Source organism: Alexandromys fortis, unplaced genomic scaffold (assembly GCF_014885135.2).
Source record: "Alexandromys fortis isolate MF-2015 unplaced genomic scaffold, M_Fortis_MF-2015_v1.1 scaffold_267, whole genome shotgun sequence".
Lineage (NCBI taxonomy): Eukaryota > Metazoa > Chordata > Mammalia > Rodentia > Cricetidae > Alexandromys > Alexandromys fortis.
The window spans coordinates 1,488,742-1,513,809 of NW_026068157.1; the positions used below are offsets into that span (position 1 = coordinate 1,488,742).

Sequence of the window (25,068 nt, forward strand, 5' to 3'; positions counted from 1 at the left end):
TGACACAGGTTTCTCATGCATAGCCAATTAGAATTTCCCCAACAACTCTCTAAGGTACCATTATTGCCTACATAACCTATCAGTGCTGCGGTAACCTAACAGGCAAATCTCCTTGTAAGAGATTTCCAAAGCATTCAAAGATAAAACACTTTACCGGGTGAGAAAAATGTTATTGTAAGGTAGCCATTTTAGCATGTAGGTCTTTGAATGGCCTGCAAATAAAACACCACATCTGTCTTATGAAACATCTGGACGGGGCGGGGAGGGGCAAAGAAATCCTATCTCATTGGAATGTTAGTGATCTGTTAATTTTTGTATACAAGTGGGCCAAAAGAAGGGCCTCACTCTTTTGGAGGTTTCTTGGGGTCAGAATTCATCCGTGTGTCTTATACGGAAATGTTCACTCTTGATTTCCTCTTCGCTTACGATGAGCATGTAGGGGTTTTTCTCCTCCTCGGCAATCAGAAACGCCTGCGTTTCCTTATCAAAGTCAGTAATTTGCAGCCTAGAAAGATACACAAAATTGACAGCTCTAAGTCACTCTAAGGTTTTCTTGTCTATGTATATGTGTGACAAGTTTATGGGCACCATTTGTGTGCAGATACCCGTGGAGCTCAGACGAGGTCACTGGACCCTCTGGACTACGGTACGGCAGTTGTGAGCTGCCATGCTGGGTGCTGGGGAACTGAAGTTGAGACCTCTGGAAGAGCAGCAAATGCTCTTAACTGAGGAGTGCTTTCTCCAGCCCCTCACGCTTCCTTTGTGTGCTTTCCAACATTTCTTTTTCCCTTCATAATTTTTCTTTTCCAAGATCATGTTCAGGAGACTCTGATGTTGCCTCTAAATGGGGAGACATACCCATAATATCCTGATTTCTTCCATACAAACTGACTGGGGACTGGAGAGGTGGTTCAGTGATTAAGAGCACTGGCTGCTGTTGTAGAGGTCCAGGGTTCAGTTCCACACATGGCGGCTAACCACCACCTGTAACTCCATTTCCAGGGGACCAGAGACCATCTTCTGGCCTCCAAGGCTACTACACACATGCGGTGCATACACATACATACAGAATTTTAATTGACTTGTTGCCCATGTTTGTGTGTGCATGCACGCACCTGCCAGAGGTCAATGTCAAGTGTCTTCAATTGTTGCCCACCATAGTTAATTTTGAGTTCAGGGTCTCTTTCTGAACCTGCCAGTCACGGACTTCAGAGAGGCCCCTATCTCCACCCTTCTCTCAGCAGCAAGGTTACAGACATGAGACCATAATCAACTTCTGAATGTGTGGGCTGAAGATCGGAACTCAGGTCCTCATGATTCTGCTGAGAGTACCTTACTCGACTGAGCTTCCCTTCAGCTCTTACTCGGGCCATTTCTGTGGGATGAATTCTTCAACCCAACTGTGGTCTATTTCAGTATGATGACAACCCTCAGAACAGGATAGGAAGCACGGATTCCATCTAAGCCTTAGGATTTTGGATAGAAGACATGGAAAAAGCTTAGGAGGTTTTTCCCCCTTCAAGGCCCAAACAATTTTACCCACGATCTGAGTGTCTGGTCTTAGCCCTCTGGCTGTTTCTTATGCATGTGCACACACCTACAATCACAGTCACAGACACAACAGATGAAAACAAAAACACACACACAAATAAACACACACACACACACACGCACACACACACCCTGGTTCTGGTCTGTTTTGGTTCTGTATTAATTGCTTTTCTATTATTGTTATAAAACACCAGGACTAAAGCAACTCACAGCAGGATGGGTCTATTTAGGCTTAGAGTTCCAGAGGGATAAGAAGCTACCATAGAGGCAGGGAGAATGGCGGCAGCAGCAGCAGGAAGCTGAGTGCATTGCCGTAAGCATAAAGCAGAGAAAGCTCAATGGGAATGGTCCAAAGCTTTGCAAGTTCAGAGCCCGCACAGAGTGACCACACTTCCTCAAGCAAGGCCACACCTTCTAAACCTACCCAAACAGCACTATCAACTGGGGACCAAGTATTCAAACACTTGCGCCTATGGGAGGCATTTTCATTCAAACCGTGACATTTGCATATTTTATGTTCCAAGTACCTCTGGTAGGAAACAGTCATGTTCCTAGGGCATATGTTAACTGCAGTACAAGTCTCTCTGAGACTTTCCATGGTGGTGTAGGACAAAAAGAAACAGCAACAACGAATACTTGGTTTTGTAATATTACCACATTATCGGACACCTGTATATATTTGAATTTCCTGTGTCAAATAACGACTCCTACTTTGCAGATCAAAGCCTGATAATCAGAGGGACTGATACCTGGCACCAGGGTGCGGCGTAAATGTGGCTGAACTGGAATCAAATGCAGATCTGGATGGCCCAGAACATGATAGCCAACTTACCTCTTTCTACCTCCTACATTCACTTCAGCTGGGGCCACATGCAGCCAAGGACAGCTAGGAAAAGGTCTAGCACAAAATTACAAACTTACTCAAAACAGAAGATTGTTTTGTACACCAGCTGCACAGGTTTGAGTGTGAAAGGTGTTTGGCCATGTTGTGACGTCAAAAGCATGGACACTCCTTAAGGATTTGATTTTTCCAGAAAAGAGTGCCCTAACCTACCTAAAATAACCCCATCTTGGAGTCTGGGGAAGAGGGCTCTCTCAGTAAAGGGTTTTCTACACAAGCTTGAGGACCTGAGACTAACCCTCAGTGCCCACATAAAAAGCTGGGAACAGCGGCACACGCCTGCAGTTCAAGAACCCAGGAAGCAGAGATTGGCAGGTTTCTAGGGCTTGCTGGCCAGCCAGTCTAGCAGAACTGGTAACAGACGCAGATGGCATCTGATGGTGGATGGCGGCGGAGGCTGTCCTCTGGTCTCCACACTCACATGTGCACAACCGCACACACATGTAACCTGAACTCACCTACACGCGTTCACAAGTTACCTTGATCTACATGGGTTCGAAGACCATAGGGGGGAAATGAATCACAAAGATAAATGCTGAGGGTTATAAAAATAATATACAATACATTTACAAACATCTTATGCTAATATAAAGTAGCCTGAATATATTTATTTGATATGTATTTATATGTTTTATGTCATATGTTTATATGATAATTGCCTAATACAAACCTTTATCTACAAGCAGATCACCCTGGCTCGCTTAGCCTATCTTAAATATTCTCAGAGGAGCCACATTAGTCCCCAGGTGGGCAAAAAAGTCAAATCACCTATCACAATGCCCACCCTATATTAAAATGTTGAGTCTCTCATGTAACTATTGACTACTGTGTTGCAAGAAAAAAAATGAATGGCTGTAAGGATATGCCCTCATATTGCAGAGTTGAATGATGTTAGATCCGGGCTGCCTGCATACACGAAAGTTATATTTACAAGTATATTTATGCATTATTGTTAGAGCAATGATAATACCAAATGTCACCAGTACTTGGGCACACACTAGGCACAGGGAAAGGAAGGGCTTTACACTTAATCTAATACTCCTGCTACAGCCCCCAAGTGAGAGAATATATTACTTGAATTTATTTTTGATTCGAAATTTTAAAATATTTTATGGCATCTCCTCCCCAAATGCCAATTAACTACTCATAGTCCCTCAATTGAGAGACCCCTATCTGAACCATCAAGAATGATCTCTGAGGTTGACGCCTGTCCTCAATGACGGGTGGGATTTCATGACAAGATATGCCTATTGCTACAGCAGCGGCATGGGTACTATTGGTGCAACCAACCACCTTATTATTGAGTTCTTTGTGTGTATATGTGTGTGTGCATGTGTGTGTATAAGCACGCAAAGGACAGAGGTCAACATCAGATCATCATTCTTCATTTTTGAGATGAGGGTCCCCTCATTTGGCCTGGAACTCACCAACATGACTAGACAGGCTGGCCACTGAGCATTAATAAGGATCCTCCTTCCTGTTTTTACTTCTCCAGGACTGGGATTATGAGTGTATGGTTTTTTTTTTTCATGTACTTTCTGGGGATTGAACCCTGGTCCTCATGCTTGTGTGGCGAGGACTCTACAGACTGAGCCGTCTCCCCAGCCCTTATTTCTATGTTAAATTATTATGTTATGTTATTAGCTGCACACTTCAGACCTCAGTCAATCACTTCTTAGCCCTAAGGCCAGCTCACCCAAGTATACGCTGGATATTCCTGTGCTGTTGCAGGGCCTCACACAACACGGCCAGCCCACTGCGGTTCAAGGCATTCTCTGCCAGGATGACTGCCCGCAGGGTCTGACTCTGGATAAAAGCAGAAGCCAGGTCCTCACAACAGGCGTCGCTTAGCTCACAGGCTTGCAACCTGCAACAAAGAACAGGTCCACGTCAGGGTTAGAAGGCAGACGGTGGGCGAGAAGTGACTTGGTTGTTTAGCCTACACTTACTCCATAACCTTTAAGGACTCCATAACCTTAAAAGCCCAGTGTCCATGACGTCGCATTGCCCCCTCTGTCAGATGTGACCACAACTGCCCATGCTCTGTATCTGTGTCTGTGGTGAATGAACTAGCCCTCTCCACTCAGTCTGCTGTCCCAGCCCTTGAACCTGGAGTGAAATTTTACCTGGCACTGGGCAGTACAGTGGAGGGTTGGTGAGTTCTGAGCCTACACCTCAGGCACCATGATACCTTTTAATTTGAACCACTGAAGATTCATTTTGCTATGAATTCAACTATGTCCCCTCAAAATTCATATGTTGAAGTTTAAATCCCCTGTGCCTCATGAGACTGGACCTTGAGACACAGTTTTAGAGAGAAAACTAAGTTATAAGGAGGACACTAGGGTGGGAACTAATCTTGTATAACTGAACACACAGGGAGAAGACAACCATTTTCACGTCAATGAGCAAAGCCTAGACGGTACGCCCTGCCTTGGTCCTCTAAAGGAACCAGCTGATAGCAAGCTCTCACTTCTAGCCTCTACAACTGTATCATCACTAAATCTCTGGTGTAGGAGCCATTCAATCTATGTTTCTCATGGCAGCCAAAGCAGCTGCCAAATCAGTTAGTCCAGACAAATAAGTCAATGAGATGTGGGCTAGCCACACTTGTCATCGCCAGTGGACATCCATCCGTGCACCCACATATGCACCCATCCATAAAACAGCTGCCCGGATCACATGCTTCAATCCATACCATATATCTATGCCTGCAACCTTCAATAACCTATCCATTCACCCATCTACCCAGGCATCCATCTATACACTCATCCAACCAAACATGCATCCATCCATGTAATAATCATTCATTCCATGCATGCAACAATCAATCATCCACCCATCCTGGCATCCATCCGCCCGTCCTGCATCCATCCACCCACCCTACATCCATTCGTGTATCCAAGTTATCTACCCACCCATCCTGGCATCCATCCGCCCATCCTGGCATCCATCCGCCCATCCTGCATCCATCCGCCCGTCCTGGCATCCATCCGCCCGTCCTGGCATCCATCCGCCCGTCCTGGCATCCATCCGCCCGTCCTGGCATCCATCCGCCCATCCTGGCATCCATCCGCCCATCCTGGCATCCATCCGCCCATCCTGCATCCATTTGTGTGTCCATGTTATCTACTCACCCATGCATGCCCCATCCACTTCTCCTGCCTCCATTCCCAACAGTGAGGTTGCCCCATTATCACAATTCCCTGGATGATCAAGTGTTGTAAGTATGCCCAGTTGAGATAAACCATACCTGGCTAGACTAGCAATGTAGTAAGGCTAACTGCTACGTCGTCCCTATGGAATTTTGATTTCTCTTTCCGCACATTAATCTCCTACCCTTTGTCACCCTCAAGGACACAGCTATGACCTCGATGACACCCACCCGAGAATCTCTAAGTGGCAGTTGGGCTGTTTGATAGCATCACACAGAAACTTCACGCCAGCGTCTTCTATCTTATTGTTGGAAATCTGAAGACTTTTCAGGTTCTGGTTGTTGCTGAGGACTTCCGACAGGTCTTGGCAGCTGCTAGCGGTGATGAGACAATGCCTCAAACTGCAAGGGAAAAATCACAATACGGTGGTTACTCCCTGTTACACAAGACTCAGCGATGCCCGAAACTGCAGACAGCACTGAGCCCTTCAGATAACACATCATCTTCTCAGTGGTCCACAGAGGACAAAGAGGTCCAGGCCCACTAAGATATTAATGATGGCTGAGCACATCAAATACTATGCACTGTAATAAAAGTTAAACCAGGACTGGAGGGATGGCTCAGAGGTTAAGAGCACATCGCTCTTGCAGAGGACCCAGGTTTGGCTGTCAGAACGCATGTCAGGAAGCTCACAACCACCTACTACATACAGTTCCAGGGGATCCGATTCCCTCTTCTGGCCTCCTTGGGTTCTTGCATGCCCGTGATACACATACATACACTCAGAAGCACAAACACATAAAACGAGGTAAATAAATCTTTAAAAGCTGGAACAAGCTGGGAAGTACGGCACAAACCTTTAATCCCAGCACTCAGACGGCAGAGGCAGGTGGATCTGAATGCTAGGGCCAGTCTGGTCTATAGAGTAAGTTCCAGGACAGCCTGGGCTACACAGAGAAATCCTTTCCCATAAAAATACACATTGTTCCAAAAAAAAGTGGAACAATATTATATTAAATAATGACTTTGAGCAATGAGTGACTATGGGTGACCCCTGTGAAAATGGAGTGGGGTACTGACTATGGGTAACCCAAACCGTGGACAAGGCAGGAGTGGGAACAGCTACTGTGCAGAGTTCAAGGAGTCCACACTTGGCAGCAAAGAAGAAAGATGGCGTGATGTTACAGCCTTTGCCACCCACACGGAAGGGTAGCTGACTGGGAACGCTTGAAGCCCGCTCTTTTCCTGAACTATCTTTGATTCCCTCGATTTTATGAAACACCAGTGGGGGTGAGCTTGTTTCTGAGGAGCCCATTTCTGATTTCTCAAATTCCCGTGCGAATCTAACACGGCTTTTAGAAAATGTTATTTGAGTGTGTGCCTGCCACATCTAAGCAGGTGTGCACAGAGGCCAGAGGCAACAGTACAGTCCCCCAGAGCCAGAGTCACACATGGTTGTGAGCCTCTGACTCAGGTGCTAGGGACTGTACTTAGATTCTAGTCGAGAGAAGCAAGGGCTCTGACCTGCTGAGCCATCTCTCCAGCTCACACACAACAAATCTCTCAAAGTATTTGGAGTGACGCTGTCTACCTCATATTCTTAAGGTGTTTTCTGTTTTCGGCTTTTTGAGAATCCCCTAAAACCATCTCCCAAGTGCTGGCGTTACAGGTGTGAGTGAGTTTTAGGATTTGCTCTTCAAGTACAACAACCCAAATAAGCAAGCATATCTCTACTAGTGTTTCATTAAAACCACAGTCCGCCTATGGAGAAATGACTAAATACTACCATCAGTATTTGAACATCCATTTCATTTACACTATTACTTAATATTGTATACAAAAGTCTCACCTGTTGTGATGGTCTTATTTCTGGACAATTGCATTTTGATATTACATATGTAATTCTACAACTTACTTCTTGTTGACATAGTGTGTGTGGTGGTTTGAATGAGAACTGCACCCACAGTCTCAGGTAGTGGAACACTTGTTTTCTAGTTGCTGCTGGCACTGTTTGGGGAGACTTGGGTACACCTGTGCCCAAGGAACTATCTGTACATTTTTGGGATTATATTCATTCCTATCATCTGAATAAAACGAGTGGTTTCTTCTTTTGTTGTTCCCTTGAGGATGGGTTTAGAAATTCCTTCCCACCTACTCTCCTGCCTAAAGAAACCTTTAGTTCTCACAGGACTCTCTTGAACGGAAGGGACAAGCAATCTTGTTTTGGAATGGAGTGAAAAAAATCTCACCTCTATTGTTAAATGCTTCAGTTAGAGTTTCTTTATTTTGGTATTTGGGATTGGAGGTAGGACCTGGTGCACGAAGGGCAAGCATTCTGCCATAGAACTACTACTGACTAAGCCTCTTGTTACTATTGAGCTGGAACCGGGCTTCACTAATACATTAGATTTTTCTAGTCTCTCGCAATTTATGCATTTCTCTTGTCTGTCTTCTCGCCCCCTGAGGCCTGTCTTCAGTTCTGCTGACATGTGAAGTGTCTTTTTTTTTCTAAGTTGTCAACCCATGCTACTAGGGATCTAATACTGACATTTATGTATTTCTAGATGATCCATTTTATTATTTTTAAGTTGTGTGTGTGTCTGTGGGCTATGCAATGTTAGCACAGGTGCCTGTGAAGTCCAGGATGGAGTTACAGTCGCTGGGAGCCACACGACACTGTCTTTAATCCATTAAGAAAACCGATCCCCCCAACAGATTTTTAAACACATATTTAGTATTTTTAGAGACCTCAAGTGGTTTATACTGGGACTTTTAAAAATACTTTTTCTTTATTCTTTACAATGTTGGGGAAACCATAGATACCTTTAATTTTTAAAAACATATGCTGACATTTTTAGTTTCTAAAATTAGCCAAAGCCATAACTAGAGGACAAAAACCTCGCTCCACTCACTATGTGTTTTCATTCTGCTCCTTAACCCCTTCTGGTGAGGATAACGTTGTGACGCTGAGGGGCCACAGCAGATTAAGAAACACTGTTCTCCTAAGTCCCACAGGTCAGGACCTCTCATGGAAAAGCCATATGATCCAGCCATACTAATCTACTTAGCATAATCAAAACAAGAACCACATTACCCAGGCACCCCTTGATCTTATCTGAAATAAAGAGTTCTGTCATTTCCCTTCCCATAACTGTTTCTTCTCCCCAAAGCAGAATTTTCACGCACATAAACTAACCCACACACACGTTTTTGGATCCTCTAGTCCATGTATTAACTCTTTCTTTGGGTTGAAATGTCTCCCTGTAGGCTCATGCATTTAAACACTTAGTCCCCAGACAGAAGCACGGTTTGGGGAGGTTGTGGGTCTGACAGGCAGATGTGGGTCCCTGGGTGTCGGCTTAAGGGTTAAATCCGTATCTCTGCACTTTCGGTTCTACTCTCTGCTTCCTAGCCCACAAAGATGTGAAGGATTTCACACACACACAAAGCCAGCATGAGGTGTGAAAAATTTCACACACACGCATGCGCCATTAGGCACGCATGCGCCGTGAAGCCGCTCTACCATTTCTTCCTCCACAAGGAGAGATTAGAGTATCCCATACCATAACCTACAATGCACCCCGACTCTCTTAAGTCCTTCTGTCAGGTGTTTTATCACAATCACAGCGATAAGAAAAATTACGATACCCTTCGATCTCGAATTTGGGGTCCAGTTTTCCACCTCTTGATATCTACTCACTGTCCAGTATTTACTCCAAACGTCTTAACCATCTATTGGACCCGAGTCATAATTCCTCTCTTTCAGTCCCTTGTGTCTATATTCTGAGAGGCTGCCCCGCCACATACCAACTCTGCGCCTCAGAGGTCAAGGTACAGGTTTGTCGTTGGGAACAGCTCATCTGGAACCTGACGTGAGTGACCCTAACCTCCATATTCTCAGGTATAGATAATAAGGATTCCTCGGCAGGGCCTGCAAAGCCAAGTTGACAGAAACCTACTGTAGTGTCTGCAGGATACTGTCCGGAAGGCTCAGAGGCTTGCAGAGAATCTTCAGTCCTTCATCCTTCAGATCATTGGAGCTGACGTCTAGGTGTTCCAGGGTTCTGTTCTGCTTAAGAACATCAGAAAGGTAGTCCCAACACTGCTCACTGAGGGAGCAGTTAGCCAACCTGTGGGCGGGAAAGGATCGTGTGAAGGGGAGGAGAGCAACGCCACACACAGTAGCCAAAGATTCAAGCAAGACAAGGAACTGGCAGCTTATCCTTTCTTCCGACTCACGTCAGTTCCAGTATCCAAATGCTTATGTTTCGAAGACCTTCCCCAACGTTAACCCAAATCATTTATATTAACAATGCCTCCATCACCTGGCTTTACGATACTTTTTATAGCTACACGGTTACTGTCATGGAGACAACCACACCCACGGTGTCTTATGTAACGAAGGATATGAAAAAGGTGGCTGTGCTTCCGTTTCATTTCTGTTGCTGTGACAAACATATCCTTACAGAAAGCAACTCTGGGAGCTGGGCAGTGGTGGCACACACTTAATCCCTGCACTTGGGAGGCAGAGGCAAACAGATCTGTGAGTTCAAGGCCACCCTTGGCTATATGAGTCTGATCCAGTTTAAAAGAGAGACAGGGCCAGGCGGTGATGGCTTGCACGTTCTATCCCAGTATTTGGGAATCCCATACCTTTAATCCCACCACTGAGGAGGTGGAGACAGGAAGGGATATGCTTGGGCAGAGACATGAATATAGGGCGGGAGGAGACAGGAGCTTAGAGCCTTCTGTCTGAAGATTCGTGGAGATGGGATCTCGCCACTTTAGGCTGAGCATTCTGAGAGGTGTAACGCTAGTGGCTGGCTGCTCTGCTTCTCTGATCTTTTCAGCTTTCACCCCCTAATATCGGACTCCAGGTTTTTATTTAATAAGACCAATTAGGATTGCCTTACACACTCCAAAGCGCCAATCCATCTGTTTTCTCCTCTGCGTCTAAAGACCCTAGTTTCCTTCTGTGTCAGCCTACCCACTTACTCTATCCACAATCACAAGAGAGGATCATTCTGTATGGAATGAGGCGCAGGGGCTCACGGGCATCCTGCTCAGACTGTCCCAGCTTAGAGCCCACGCTGCACACCAGAAACAAGTTTCCAACACAGGTCTCTGTGTCTGTTTCAGACACTGTAATAGCTTTTAAAGTTTAGTACATCAATCTTTTGTTATTTATGGGTAGCAGGGGTGTGTATGGGAAGGCAAGAGGGCAGATTCACTGCAGATGCAAAATCACACAGGTGCTCAGAGCTGTATGGACAGTGGTTCAGGATGTGTTCAGATGTTGTCCACTCTCCCATGCACCAGCCCCAACCACCTTTAGACTTCTTATAATACGCAATACAATTTAAACACCAACTGTCATGCCATGTTGACAAGGGAATGACTAGAAAAATGATCTGCAGATATTCAGGTCAAACCCAATGAAAACTTTAAACATTCTGTGTGTATGTGCCATCTACGATGTGTGTGGGCACATACCACAGTATGTGTGAGGTCACAGAGCAACTTTCTGGAGTTGTCTCCTACCGCCTTTGCGTGGGCTCTTTCAAAGGTTGATCTTGCAATCCATCTTGTCTCATCCTCCCGAGCAGTGGGAACTACAGGGATGTGCAGCAACCAAGCCCGGTGTGTGTGTTGTGTGTCTATGTTTTACATCAGGTGTGTGCCATGAGTAGGGTGCCTGTGGATGCCAGCAGAGGCTTTGTGATTCCTCGGGCTGGGGACAAGGGGCCTGACCTGGGTGCTGGAAACAAAACGATTCCCTGCACGAGCAGTATGCGTGTTCTTACGCCGCCTCTCCAAGGCCTCTCGGCTTGTCTGCGAATCTTAGGTTTAGGCCTTGGAATTTCTGCTATGGGGCTCCTTCAATGGGCAGATATTAGGACTAATTAATCTCTCTGTCGGGTGTATGAGGGCATGCCTTAGTCACCAGGCAGGATTCTTACACACACCTCACTCTGGTGAGTGAGTAAGCACAGGAAGGTACGGCAATTCGGGGAAAGAAAGAATGTGGGCCCATCAAATCACCCTACGGCTGCATCCTAAACCCAGAGCTACCCTGGCTCCTTATAGATGCAAGCACCCCCCACCACACACACACTCCTGTGAAGAGTTACAGGTGCCCGTTTTCCCACAGGAGACTGTCTATCCTTTGCTGTCTGTCAAGATTAGGCTCCAGTTTCTCTTCTGCCTGCCTCTCTCTGCTGACTCAGGAATCTACCAGCGTGTATGCTCTATGATGGCCCTGTGGAGGCCAGAGGCTGTCACTGCGTGTCTTCCTCAGTTGCTGTCTCATCTGTCACCAATATGGCTGGTCCTTGAGCTTTAGGACCCACCTATCTTCGCCCTTCAGCTCTGGGGTTTCAGACAGTGCACACCGTTGTCAGTATGGAAAGTACTCTTCCCCACTGAGCCATTTCCCAGTCACGGTTTTTCCACAGCACCCCTCCCCCCACCATGCCAGCATGGTCACTTACACTAAGTACTTGAGAACACACTCTGGCTGGCACAGAGCCTTGCACAGCGAGGACACCCCTTTTTCCAAGCTGTTGGATGCAATATTAAGATGATCCAATGTCTTGCTGTTGGTCAGGATGGAGGCAAAGATCTTGCAGTCCTCAGAGGAAAGCTGGCAGCCTGCCACCCTGCAGGAGAAGGAGGTCATATTTTTCTCTGGCTTCACAACAATGTCCCCTTGCTAACCCCATGAAGGTTTGGGACTTCTCAGGCCTTGACACTGTTCTTCAAACAAACAAACAAACGATGATTTGGAATGTGTATGAGTGTTTGCCTGCACGTATGTATGCATGCCACATGTGTGCCTGGTACCGACAGAGACTGAAGGGGGCATCATATCCCCTAGAACTAGAACTGCAGGTGGCGGCATCATCGTGGGTGCTGGGACTTAAGTATGGGTTCTCTGTGCATGAGCAGCAAGTACTCTTAACTGCTGAGTCATCTTTCCAGCTCAGTTTTTTAACTACATTTATTTATTGGGTGCATGTGTGTGCATATGTATACACACGTTTAATGCCCTTCAGCTGTGGTACACGCTATATTGGTAAACTGTGATGTGCCATATCTTGAAACTGGACTGTGGGAGTGAGGAGGGCATTCCTGCCCCAGGGTCTAGCATGCTTATTGCAAATATCATCTAAGACGCCTCCTTGTCCAGGAATGGGCTGGCCCCTGCAGGTCTATAGGGAGAGGGGAGAGCACTCTGTAGAAACACTGTGTTCTGGAACAGCTGGACCCGCTGGCCCATCCTGCTGGTTAGCTGTCATCAGTGAATAAGGTGACTGAGTTTGCACAGGAACGGTAGAAGGACACGGATGGAAGTGTGCAAATTAAAAACTGTAGTCCTCCTGTGACAAGGTGGATTTTTTTTTTTTTTTTGTCTTTTTAAGACAGGGTTTTTCTGCCTAATAGTCCTGGCTGCCCTGAAATTTACTTTTGCTGACCAGGCTGACCTCAAACTCACTGAGATCCACCTGTCTCTGCTCTCCCACGTGCTGGGATTAAGGCGTGAGCCAGCACCGCCCAGCCCTCCTGTTGACAGTTTTAATCATCAACGTGACTCAATCTCCGATCACACAGAAAGGCGTCTCAAGGAGGGGTTCTCTAGATAGGGACGACCTGTGGGCATGGCTATGGGCGGTGGTAAAACCTGCCCACTGTGGGGGGCACCAGTCCTCAGGAAGGACAGTCCTGAGCTCTGTACACGCAGGGAGAGTGAGCTGAACACTAGCAAGCGTCCATTCAGCTACTGCTCTCTGCTCTTCACTGTGGGCTGACGGGACTCACTGCTGCCCCGACCTCCCACAGCAGAGTCCTGTGAGCTGGAATTTTGAATGCAATATCCTTTTACTCTGATGCTGCTTATGCCAGGATTTTTTTTTTTTTTTAAATCACAGCCAGATGGTCCGAACTTCGATGCCTCCTCTGCGGGGCGTGTAAGCTGGCGGACACACACACACACACACACACACACACGGACTCACAGCAGCTTCTCTACGATGCACTCTTCCCGGTTAAGCACCTCACACAACAGTTTCACGTCGTTGTGGGAGAGGATTGTGAAGCTGAGGTTCAAGTAACGCAGGTTATAGTTCTGCGCCAACATCTCAAAGAACATATAGTTATTGCACAGGAAGGACACGTTGTTTACCCTGCAGAACAAAGAGACCCGTCAGTTCCCATCCGGCCCGACAGTCTCCTCCTGTGTCCCGCAATGACTGGGTATTCTAATTTTGTGACCCAGTGATACAGCTTCTTCCTCCAGGTGGAACTCTGAAAAATGTCTGCAAGGAAGGTTGGCTGTCAGAAGAGGAAGCATCTAGAAAGAGGAGCCCGCATACACTCTAGTCATCCTACAATTCACAGAACACCCCCAGTGAAGAATGGTCAGCAACAGACATTTGTGGTACCACGATGGCTAGACTGACCCGACCTTAGATTGTAAGCCTCCGTCTGTGCAGTTAGTGGGAAGATGGCCGGGAGCTGAGCCCCTTACTTCCATGACAGGACCCGACCAAAGTCGCCCTTTAACTTACTCAAGTATTTGAGGGGTACAGCTGGGATGCTTGAGATGATCATACAAAACCGAAAAGGCCGACTCGCCCAGATTCGTGTCCTTCACCTGGAGTTCCTGGACTTGCTCACTGCTCACCAGCGCGGAGCATACATCTTGCCAACAGATGAGTAGTTTCTCCCTGTAGCAGAGGAGAAAAGAATACAGTCCGTTGTCGAAAAGTTAACTCAAGGGGCTGGAGAGACGGTTTGGCGGTTCAGAGCCTTTGTTGTTCTCACAGAGAACCTGAGCTCACTTCCCAGACCTGACATGGTGACTCACAACCATCCCTAACTCCAATTCCAGGGTAATGGCTCCCTCTTCTGGCCACCACGGGTACTGTATGCACAAGCACACGATGGACGTGCACACATGTAGGCAAAACATTTATACACACAGAACAGTGTACTGGGCTTTTTGGGACCCTAGTCTATTTGGATGCAAAGCTTCCTAAGCCTGGATGTGTGTGTGGGGGGGCTTGGACTTCCCACAGGGCAGGGTTCCCTGCCCTCTCTTTAGGAGGGAGGGGGAGAGAGGAAGGTGAATGGGAGGAGGGGAGGAAGTGCAAATTTTTGAATGGAAAAATAATAAAAAAACAAAACAAAACAAAAATAGGGTCGGAGAGCTGGCTGAGAGGATTGGAGCGCCGCCTGCAGAGCCCGAGGTCACCGGTTCGAGTCCCAGGTAAGGTAAGTCTGTATACTGTGTCTGTGTCTGTGTGCTGTGTGTGTGACGTCTGCTTGCATAATTAATTCGAAAAAGTTTAGAGAAAAAAAAAACAAAAAAAAAATAAATGATAAAAACTGTCAGGACTTTCAGATTCTACTCATTTACAAAATAGTTAAGGCAAGACATCCACAGCACACAAACACAGCAAAGCAACTCCCCGAACAGTGTGAGGGTAGCCAGCTAAGTTCATGCCTGCAGTTCTTAGCCAGACACAGGGCAAGGTCTGTGGGGTAGAGGTACAGCTGTTGGGTAAGGGCCGGAGGTGTTTGAGAATCTTAAAACATTTGGAACAAGGTATGTCTGGGATTTGTTCTACACACCCTGCTCCCACAGAAGAACAAGCAACCTGGATGGTTGGGAAAACCTGTCTTACAGACAACCTTGCTGGGAATGGGACAGGACGCCAGAGTCAAAAGCTAGAGCAAGCGTATCCTGGGCTCAGACTCAGCTGTGGCTACTTGTGTAGTATATGACCTAGGATAACATACTTGACTCCTGCTCACTGTACTCATCTCTAACAGGACAATCAAATTTGCCTCCTAACATTCCTCCCCCTTTCTCTGTGTGTGTAGGTCAAAGGACAACTCGCAGGAATCAGTTTTCCTACCATACCGACTAAAGAATCGACCGTAGGTCATCTGACTTGAGTGTGGCCACCTTTAACTGCTGAGCCATCTTGCCAGCTCACCTTACAAGATTTCTGAGTATGAGTTCATTTATAACACATTTTTGTGTATAAATGTGAGTGCATGCGCACGTGCATGTGTGTGTGTGCATGTGTGTGCATGTGTGTGCTTGCGTGTCTCTGCCTCCCTGGTGCTGCTATATACAACCTTTATTTATTTATTTTTTATGTGGATCCTGGAGATAAAACTGGAGTTCTCATATCTGTGCAGCAACCGAGTTAACCCCATATTCCCTATAACATTTCTCTTTGATGGTTTTTCAAGACAGGGTTTCTCTGTGTAACAGTCCTAGATGCTCTGGAACTCACTCTGTAGACCAGGCTGGCCTCAAACTTAGAGATCCACCTGTCTCTGCCTCCCAAGTGCTCAGATTAAAGGTGTGCGCCGCCACCACCCGGAAACATTTAACTTTTAAAAGGCAGTTTGTAGTTAGGATGTGAAGCAAGTCTGAGGAGGAGAGGAGAGAAGAACCTGAGTGCAATGCTCAGATCTTAAGCGGGGCGGAAAACACAGGACAGGGGCCATCACAATATGGTTAATACGTACTGCTGCTTTGATAATGAGGCCACTGTCCCCGAGGAAAGCAAAGTCCCAAGGATAAATTCCCGAGCTCCTACACAGTCAACCCAGACTGCTTACTGCTGCAGCAGTTCGAGGGCAGCCTGGAGGACACGATGGATACAAGGCTAGACCATGTCTCAAAACAAAACAAAACAAAACAAAACAAAAAAAAAAACGGGCTGGGGCCACAGTTCCTGGCAAAGTGCCAGCCCCGTATACACAAGGCCCTGGATTCAGGATTCTAACCTCAGAATACAAAAAGACAAGAGATCACAAATTATACACATGCATTTCTACTGGTGTGTGTGTGTGTGTGTGTGTGTGTGTGTGTGTGCGCGCGCGCGCAGGAAAGACAGGATCTCACTCTTTAGATCAGACTGACCTGGAAGCCACTATGTATGTAGCCCAGATGAGTTTAAAATGCTCAGAGTTCCTCTTACCTCAGTTTCCCGAGTGCTGGGGCTACAAATATGAGGCGTTGCTCAGCTTGGCTAATTTTTTTTATTCCTTAGATATACTATCTTATGCATTCTAGGCTTGCCCTGTACTTATTATATAACCAAGGATGAGCCCGAGTTTCTGACTGACTCCACTACCTGAGGGGCTTGCATTACAGGCCTGCACCCCTATGGTTACAGGCACGCACCACTATACTCAGGTTTTATATGATGCCGGGGAGCAAATCCAGGGCCTGCACATTATTATAGGCACTATAGGCCCCGTATATCAGAACTGATAGACCACTGTTATTCTATAACTATGCACAACTAGTTAACAAAAAGGCACGGTGGCACATGCCTTCAATCCAGTGCTCTGAAGACAGGCAGATCAAGACCGGAGTTCCAGGCTTGCCACAGCTACTTGTCCAACAATATTAACAAAAATTGAATAGTAATAAGATCAAATAGCATATCTTTTAAAGAAGATTTATTATGTATGTGGTTGCTGGGAATTGAACTTGGGACCTCTGGAAGAGCAGTCAGTGCTCTTAACCTCTGAGCCATCTCTTCAGCCCCCCAACTGGCATATCTTTAAGTGAGTCAATCCAGGACTCAAAATGGAGCCTGTTGGACTGGAGACAGTTCAGTGATTATTTAAGAAAGTTTATATTTCTTTAGAGAATAAGAATTTGAATCCCAGAACCCACATCAGGGCAGTTTACAAACCACCTGTAATTACAGCTCCAGGGGATCAGATGCCCCCTTCTGGCCACGGAGATAATCTCCACATCCGTGCATACCAACACAGTCACATACACATAAAATTAAAATAAATCTTAAAAAGTGTAAGCCATTGACAGAGAGTGAATTTTTGCATTTTCACCCTTTTTAAAATTTTGATTTTGTTTTAAAATTTATTTTTAAGATATATTTAATTAAAATAGAATTCTATCACTTTCCCTTTCCCACTAGCCATGCCCCAACCCTCAAACTGATAGCCTTTTCTTTAGTGTATATATATACACACACACACACACACATGCATGAACATATACGTGCACACGTGTGTATATATATGTACACACACAACCTGCGGAGTCTGTTTTGACTGTTTGTGTGCATGTGATTTCTGGGCTGGACACTCAGCACTGGACAACAGGATGAGTTATGAACCAGGATTCTATGTAAACCGGCAATACACAGGGCAGAGTCTGAGGAGACAGAGAGGGGAGACAATGAGTGGACTCACATGTAGCTGTGTTCTTGTTCAAGCTGCAGGACAGCTTGCATCGAAAAGGAGAGTTTCTTCAGTGTACAACAGTGCTTTAAGCAGTAGGCGGCAACCATCAGATCAGAATAATCCTTAGCCACGAACTTCACCTGCTGCAGGAAGTTCACCGCCTGGACTACAAAGGCCTCGTCGTCCATCTCAAACAGACAGTAAAACAGCTTCATGCTGTCTACTTGTTCCTGAAGGTCCTCATTGACACTTATTGTTTCCAGGCATCGATACAACTTCTGCTTCACATCCTGGGACAACTGGTAGCCAAAAAACGCCTCTAGCTTTTCTTGTTCAGATTTGTGTAAAAGGCCAAAGATAAAATAGCCCCCAAAAATCCAGTGTGTGTTGACTTTCTTTAGAAACGTGAACAGGAGTGACTCTATACACCAGACGTCTTTACTAGGGTGGTCTGTGTGGTTCTTCAACAGATAAAAGACAGCTGCGCAGAACTCCTGGATGGACGGGTGGAGGAACGTGTAAAAATTCTTGAAGTCCCTGCTCCTCAGAAATATCTTGATGTTCAGCAGCATGGGGATGTCCGAACTGACGATGCCATTTTTTCTGAGATCCTCCTCACTAAATGCAAACCTGTCCGTCCACATGCCCTCTGCGGCCAGGGAACACAGGCTCTGCAGCAGGTCTTGGCTTTTCTTATTTGGACCATGGGCGCTCTTGGGAATGAGCAGGTTTAAGATGTACGTGCTGTACATGGAGGTGGCGCGTCGGCAGACGGGAGCCGGGTCTCTTCCCTTGTCCATCTCGTTTTTCAGGCAAGTAGCCACCGCCAAGCAGAGCAAAGGGACCTGACACAGAGTGTACACCTGTTCATTTTCTCTCACCAACCTGAAGGCTTCCTGGGCTCTGTTCTTATCCAGGAACAAGTCCCGGAAAATCGTTCTCCTGCTGTTCTCGTCGAATCCCAGCATGGCTCTCATTTCTGTGTAGTCGATCCTGGCCTCCAGCTTATCAAAAGTCTCCGGGGTAGCTGTGATGAGGAGCGAGGACTCTGGGAGAATCTTCCTCCTGAGCAAACTGCTCAGCAGTATACGCACCGGCCGTTTCTCGATCCAGTCATGACACAGCTCCAATTCTGGCTCAGTGAAATCACAATTCAGCCTTTCCAGACTGTCAATGATGAACAGGACTTTCTCAGGTTGGGATAGGATCTCCACGATGGGAGCCGAGGGGCTGGGCCACTCTCTGGACATCAGTTCAGCCAGGCTGGCCGTCTCCAGCTGCGTCACTTCCCGACAGCAGAAGTAGAAGATGTAAGAGAATTTGTTCTGAAATACCAGGCCTTCTGACCAGGCCAGCATTAACCTTGCCAAAGTCAGCGTCTTGCCGATTCCCGCCATTCCCTTCAGGAACACAGTGGGTGGCTTCTTCTCTGTCTTTGGTATGAAAAGATGCTCGAAACGACTGTATTCGTCCTGGCCGACTTTCGGCTTCATGAACTCCTGAATTGGGAAGTCGAATTTTCTGGACCAATCCCGGGTCAGCTTCTTCTTCAAATGAGCTTGATACAGTTTTGTGTATCCTGAGGTCAGTGAGCACAGGAGGAAAAAAAAAATCCACAATGTATCAAAGTTAAGCATTCACTCATATATGACCTGACCTTGATATTTTAATTCTCAGGGGGTACCCTTAAAAAAAACATTATTTTAAATTATGTGTGTGTTAGTGCAACCTCAGGGAGGTCAGAGGAGTTGAACCGCCACCTCCTGGAGCTGGAGTTACAGCTGGCCATGAGCCAGCCCCCATGGCAACTGAACTCAGGTCCTCTCCAAGAGCAGGGCATGCTTGTAACCACAGAGCCATTTCTTCAGCCTGTTTATGATGGATGTCTTTAGGAATCGGTAAGCTGTGGGCCCAGTGTTAGCATCCAGGCACAACTTGGCCCTGCCCGTGGGAACCTGGCACAGTGTGTCACCCCTCTGTGCATGGCAAGCCGTTCCTTGGCTGTACACAGGCGCAAAGGTCTCTTTAGGAGACAAGTCTGCCTACTCCCTCTTCCCGCTGTTCTGAAGAGGCAAGCGGGTCTTTCCCTCTCTTTCTCCCCTCCTTCTGTCTCTCTCTCCCTCTCTGCCCTTCCCTTTACCGTTCTCTCGGTAATTGCACCATGGGATAGGACCCACTGGGGTCCACTTAGGGTCCCACCTCATGCTGTAACCATAATACCCAGAACAATACGCTGGTTAATGGGAGATTTTCACTGGTCCTTGAGCACAGCTTGCATGTGTGTTGTGTGAATGTTATAGTATTAAACTGTCATGGGCTATTTCAGAAGCTGGCACCACAAGTTCGGGGCTCCCTCTCCCCCATTTCAGCCCAAACTGGGTTTTAAAAAGATCCTTTAAAATGTTCAATAAGTATAACTTCACACATATATGGCATGAATGCAAAAGGGAGTCTATTTAGGGGATCAGAGGGAATTAGTGGGGGGAGGGTCACGGTGGGGGAATACCACGAGCAAAGCACCATGACATACATACACAGGTGCGTGCGTGAAAACTTTACACTGAAACTCATTTTGTATGCCAAGTATGATAATTTTTAAACCGTGTTCAATAAAAGTAAAAGGCAGGCTGGGCAATCAAGGAGGGACTGAGGAAAACCGAGGCAATCTGCATTTTGTAAAATGTCTTAAATTTAAAGCTCAAAGGATGAGGGCCAGTGAGGCACCCTAGGAGGTAAAGGCACTTGCCACTAAGCCTGATGACCCGAGTTTGGTCCCCGAGATCCAGATGATAGGCAGAATTAACCGTCAAAAGTTGTCCTCTGATCTCCACTTGTATACCATGGTGTGCAGGTGTACATGCGCATATACAGAAAGAATTATGTCAAAAGAAAAGCCAATAGGTGGATGTGCAGTTAATCAGAAGGAGCAAAAGAGGGAATGAAGGAATTAAGGTTAGAAACAAAAGTTAACCGAAAGTACAAACAAAAAGACAGATACACACAAGACATCACATGAAGCTCTAACACAAGGCTCAAGTGGTTAAGACTTGGGTTCAGTTCCAAGTGTCCACATGGCTGTTCAGTACCAGAAAATCTAAATGCCCTCTTCTGGCCTCTGCTTCTTGAGTGCTGTCTCATTTTTTGAGCCAAGTTTCTTTCCAGCTGTCTAGAACTTGCCACGCTGAAGGGCCAGCTTGCTACAGTGCCTGGCTTTCATGTGGTTGCTGAAGTCAGATTCTCATGCTTAAACAGAGGGAGCCATCTCCCTGCCAACCGTGATGTGATCTAGACAGCAGGTGTTTTCAGTTGCTGCTGGCCCAAATCCATGGAGCTACCACTTCTCTCTAGAGTTAAGTTCCCAGTTTCGATGCGAGGGTAAATTACTGATGTCCTAGGTAGAGGTTTAACAATTTAGGCAGGTTAGGGCACAAAACCCTACACATTTGACTAAAGAGCTAACATGTCTACATGAATCTGCCTCCTTCCTCAAGAAGAAAAACGTCCCCTGACATCTGCTGGTCCATGGTAGATGGGTATGAGGAAGAGTCAAGTCATCAAAACCATGTCACCATCCTCACCAGAAAGCAGCTTAAACCAACTCACCAGCAATCTCTCTCGCTGCCCGCTCACTGAGATCCTTCCTATTGATCTTCTGGAAGATTCTGAAGGTCACATCCCAGGCTTTCTTCTCCTCATAATATTTGACCAGTAAGTTGGCAAGGTCTTCCCGAGACGCCTTCTTCACTTCGGTCCAAGGAATCTGTTTCAGCCCATACTGCACGATGTCCTCCTTGAGGAACTCTTTGAACTTCATGAATTCCTTCTTGTTCAGTTCTTCCAGGTACCACATAAGGCCATAGTCAGAAAAGAAAGATGCCATTCTGTCTTAAGAACAGATGGGAATCTGTGGGAAAATCAGGCAAGCAGCGAGTTATTAAAAAATGGGATCAGTGAACTACTGAATGTGGGTGACAGTTATGTGGCCTGATCTGTTTGGGGGGGGGAGCCTGGCAGTGGCACCAGGGCCTATCCCAGGTGTATGAACTGACTTTCTGGAACCCATTCCCTATGGTGGGATACCTTGCTCAGCCTCGATACAGGGGGAAGGGCTTAGTCCTGCCTTAAGTTGGTATGCCAGCCATTGTTGACTTCCCAAGGAAGGCCCTATGCCTGCTGAGGAGTGGAGGGTGAGAGCTGAGGGGGCAGACCAGGCTCTCCTAGAAGCCTGACAAAAATCTAAGCCTTGTTTCAGTTCACTATAATGGGACAGAGCTAAACAGACAGATCTTAGAAAAACTAGCCTTCTGCTGGCTTTGGTGGCTTGCAAAGCCATCCCCCCCTCCCCCCCCTGCCCGCCAAGTCTCCTGATAACTAAAGACAGCTTTCCTTACCCTGATGCTGGAAAGTTAAGTCCCTAACCACTAGGACCTCCCACCAATCAGCCCCAGATTAATCCCTCCTCTCTGGAATTCCCCAACTCTGCTTTGGGGTCGCCAAGTGCCACCCCAATGTTGGAATTAATAAAGTACTCTTTATTGCATATGTGGCTGTTGGTCTTCTTTGGGGACCTCTCTCAGACCATAACAATTGGTGTGCTGTCCTGGAACCCCCCCCAGAGAGCCCCACCATGTTGAATGCCTGATAACCCAGCCAGCCAGTGAAGTGAGCGCTCTTTGTCTTGGTCTGTTCTGTTCCTTGTTCTGTGGTCCCCCCCCCCCCACTCCCACTTGGAGGCTTGAGCTAACTGAATCTGGAGGCTAAGGTTTGCCTGGCAGATGCACTAGATGCACCTCCACCACATGGGCCAGGAACATCTCTGATTCACTTGGTAGGGACAACTGGGTCCCATTGGCCGAACTGGGACAGAGGGTCCCTTTTGGTTGAAGTGAAAACACAGGTTGCGTCTGTTGCAAAATGAACTCCCCAGGGAGATGTACCATTAGCCTGTTCTGGTTCCTGGTTTCTTTTTTGTGTGCCCTACTGGTACATTTCAGTCAGTGTTCTTTTCGTGTCTTCCTGTGTTGGTAATGTTACCTCATTACCTCTCTTCAGAATGGGTCCGTCAAACTCAACCTCCTCCCTTAAGCCTTATTTTGGACCATTCCAAGGACTTTTAAACCTAAGCTGTTGACTTGTAGCTTACTATCTGGAGGGGTGGGGACATGCTTGATAATGACATGGCGGGACTTTGGGTACCTGGCAGAAAACCTGCAGCTGATCATTGTGGTGGCCCGTACGGGGAAGCTGACAATCTTGTGTGTGTGTGTGTGTGTGTGTGTGTGTGTATACTGACTGCCAGGCAGGCACTCTGCCTGCAAGCTGCCCGTGCACGTAACTGCTGCACACCCTGTCCCTTCCTTCCTGAGCCCAATTCTTCACTGTGGACCAAGGTCCTCGCTGCCAGTTCACCCTTTCCTGTTCTGACACTGCCTAGGAAGAATTATGCTTTTCTTTCTACAAAAAGTGTGGTTTTTGTCCATTCCTATCCAATGGGTTATAAATATCTTCCATGATTTAGAGGGGTTGGTTACAAATTATCACTGGTTAGGGTAAGAGAAAAAACCGCTAGTCTCAGGTGCTTCTTGTCGCTGCAGGTTTTTATGTGGAGTTATTTCTGTTACGGTATCTGTTCTTGTTTAAAGTATTATAGGCATACAATACTCGAGACTGCTAAAGGGAACCACAGGAAGAACTCTGATAAAAAGTTTCCACGTTGTCTGAAAAACTGCAGGAGACTAAAGTAATAAGAAAAGAGAAGCCTGAGTAAGAATGTCTGGCTGAAGCAGAGGAGCAGCGGTAGGAACCGAGGAGAATAGTGAGTTGTAGAAGGCCAGCGGAGGTGAGAGATTTGATCATGCTATGCTAATTCTGGGTGGTTTTCTTCATTAAAAAACAAAGCTGATGATTCCCCATAAAATGTTTGTGTTGGGAATGGGGTCATTCTCTTTAAAGGAGAGAGGGGGACAGGCCACAGCCTACTGCACCCCTGTTCTGTCTTTCCTTCTCCAGACGAGTTGGAGGACTTCTTTTCAATCCCACCACCTTACCCCCAGGTGCCCAGGATGAGAGGTCCTGGAGGGCAGAGGGGGAGAATGGAGGAGCCCCCCACATATGCACGCATTCTCGGAGGAAGGAGCTGCCAGCCGGGGCTGACTCGTGGGCTAACCTGATGCTGAGGGCAGGCAGCAGCTAGTCCACTGCTTCTTTGTGGGCTAACCTGATGCTGAGGGCAGGCAGCAGCTAGTCCAGTGGTCCCTTGCCACTAGCAACCTTTAAATTAGAAATTACAAAATTCTAAGTTTTCTGAGAATTCTGCCCTTTTCACTCACCAGACCACAAGGGATGACTGTTTCCAGCTGCTCCAGGTCCTCTTCACTACTGAGGAGAGGGACCGGACCAGAACAGAGGCTTGGAAATTGATTCCAGGCCCAGATGGAAGACCGCCCACCAATGCAGACCTCATAAATGTTGGGTTTCCAATACGGAGAAAGGTAGGGAGAGGCTGGACATCTACCGCCAGACCTAATGGGGGAGGATTTCTGGGCTGCCGCAAGGTGGCCCACAAATTTGTCCAAAGTTAGTCAGGTATGCCAGGGGCCTGAAGAAACACCAGGAGCATTCCTAGAAAGGCTGACAGAAGCTTTTGAGGCTTATCCACCCTCAAGTCTGGAAGCACCAGAGAACTGATCTGCAGCTGGCCTGGCTTTTGTCAACCAGTCAGCACCAGCGATCGGCCTCAAGTTACCTAGACTAGATGGTTTCAAAGGCAAGAGGCTGACTGAACAAACTCATTGTGGTTCCTGAGAAAGTATTCAACCCCAGAAGACAGACAGACTAAGTTAGGGCTCACAACAGCTTTAGAAAGACAGATACATGGGGCTCACCAAAGTCCTTCCAGCTGTGTCAGGCATCCCAGAGGTTAGAAAAAGGCACTGGCCTTTGGAGACTCACCACGTAAAGGGAAAAGCCCAAAGCAGGGACTGCGCAATAGGCCTAGTACTACTGCAAAAAGATCAATGTGCCTGTTATAGGAAGTTGGGTCACTGAAGAATAAATGCTCTGAACAGGGCTCAAAAGTAAAGGTACTGAAACAGGAGAAATAAGGGATTGAAGGGGGTGGAGCTCGGAGCCCCTCCCCGAGCCTTGAGTAACCCTAAGGGTGGAGAGGAAAGCCATAGATTTTCTGGTAGACGCAGGAGCACAACACCCCATTCTAAAACA

General features: G+C 46.9%; 1 protein-coding gene across 1 annotated transcript; it reads right to left on the minus strand.

Annotated features, from left to right (window-relative positions):
• Nucleotides 1–21,727, minus strand: Nlrp4 (NLR family pyrin domain containing 4). Its single transcript, XM_050127516.1, has 9 exons — nt 21,451–21,727; nt 17,857–19,426; nt 14,175–14,333; nt 13,623–13,790; nt 12,099–12,266; nt 9,567–9,737; nt 5,838–6,008; nt 4,149–4,319; nt 1–505 (listed from the first exon to the last, which is right to left on the minus strand). The coding sequence occupies exons 1-9, from the start codon at nt 21,725–21,727 to the stop codon at nt 367–369; spliced, it is 2,994 nt and encodes a 997-aa protein (XP_049983473.1). The 3' UTR covers nt 1–366.
• Nucleotides 21,728–25,068: the final 3,341 nt, after the last annotated feature.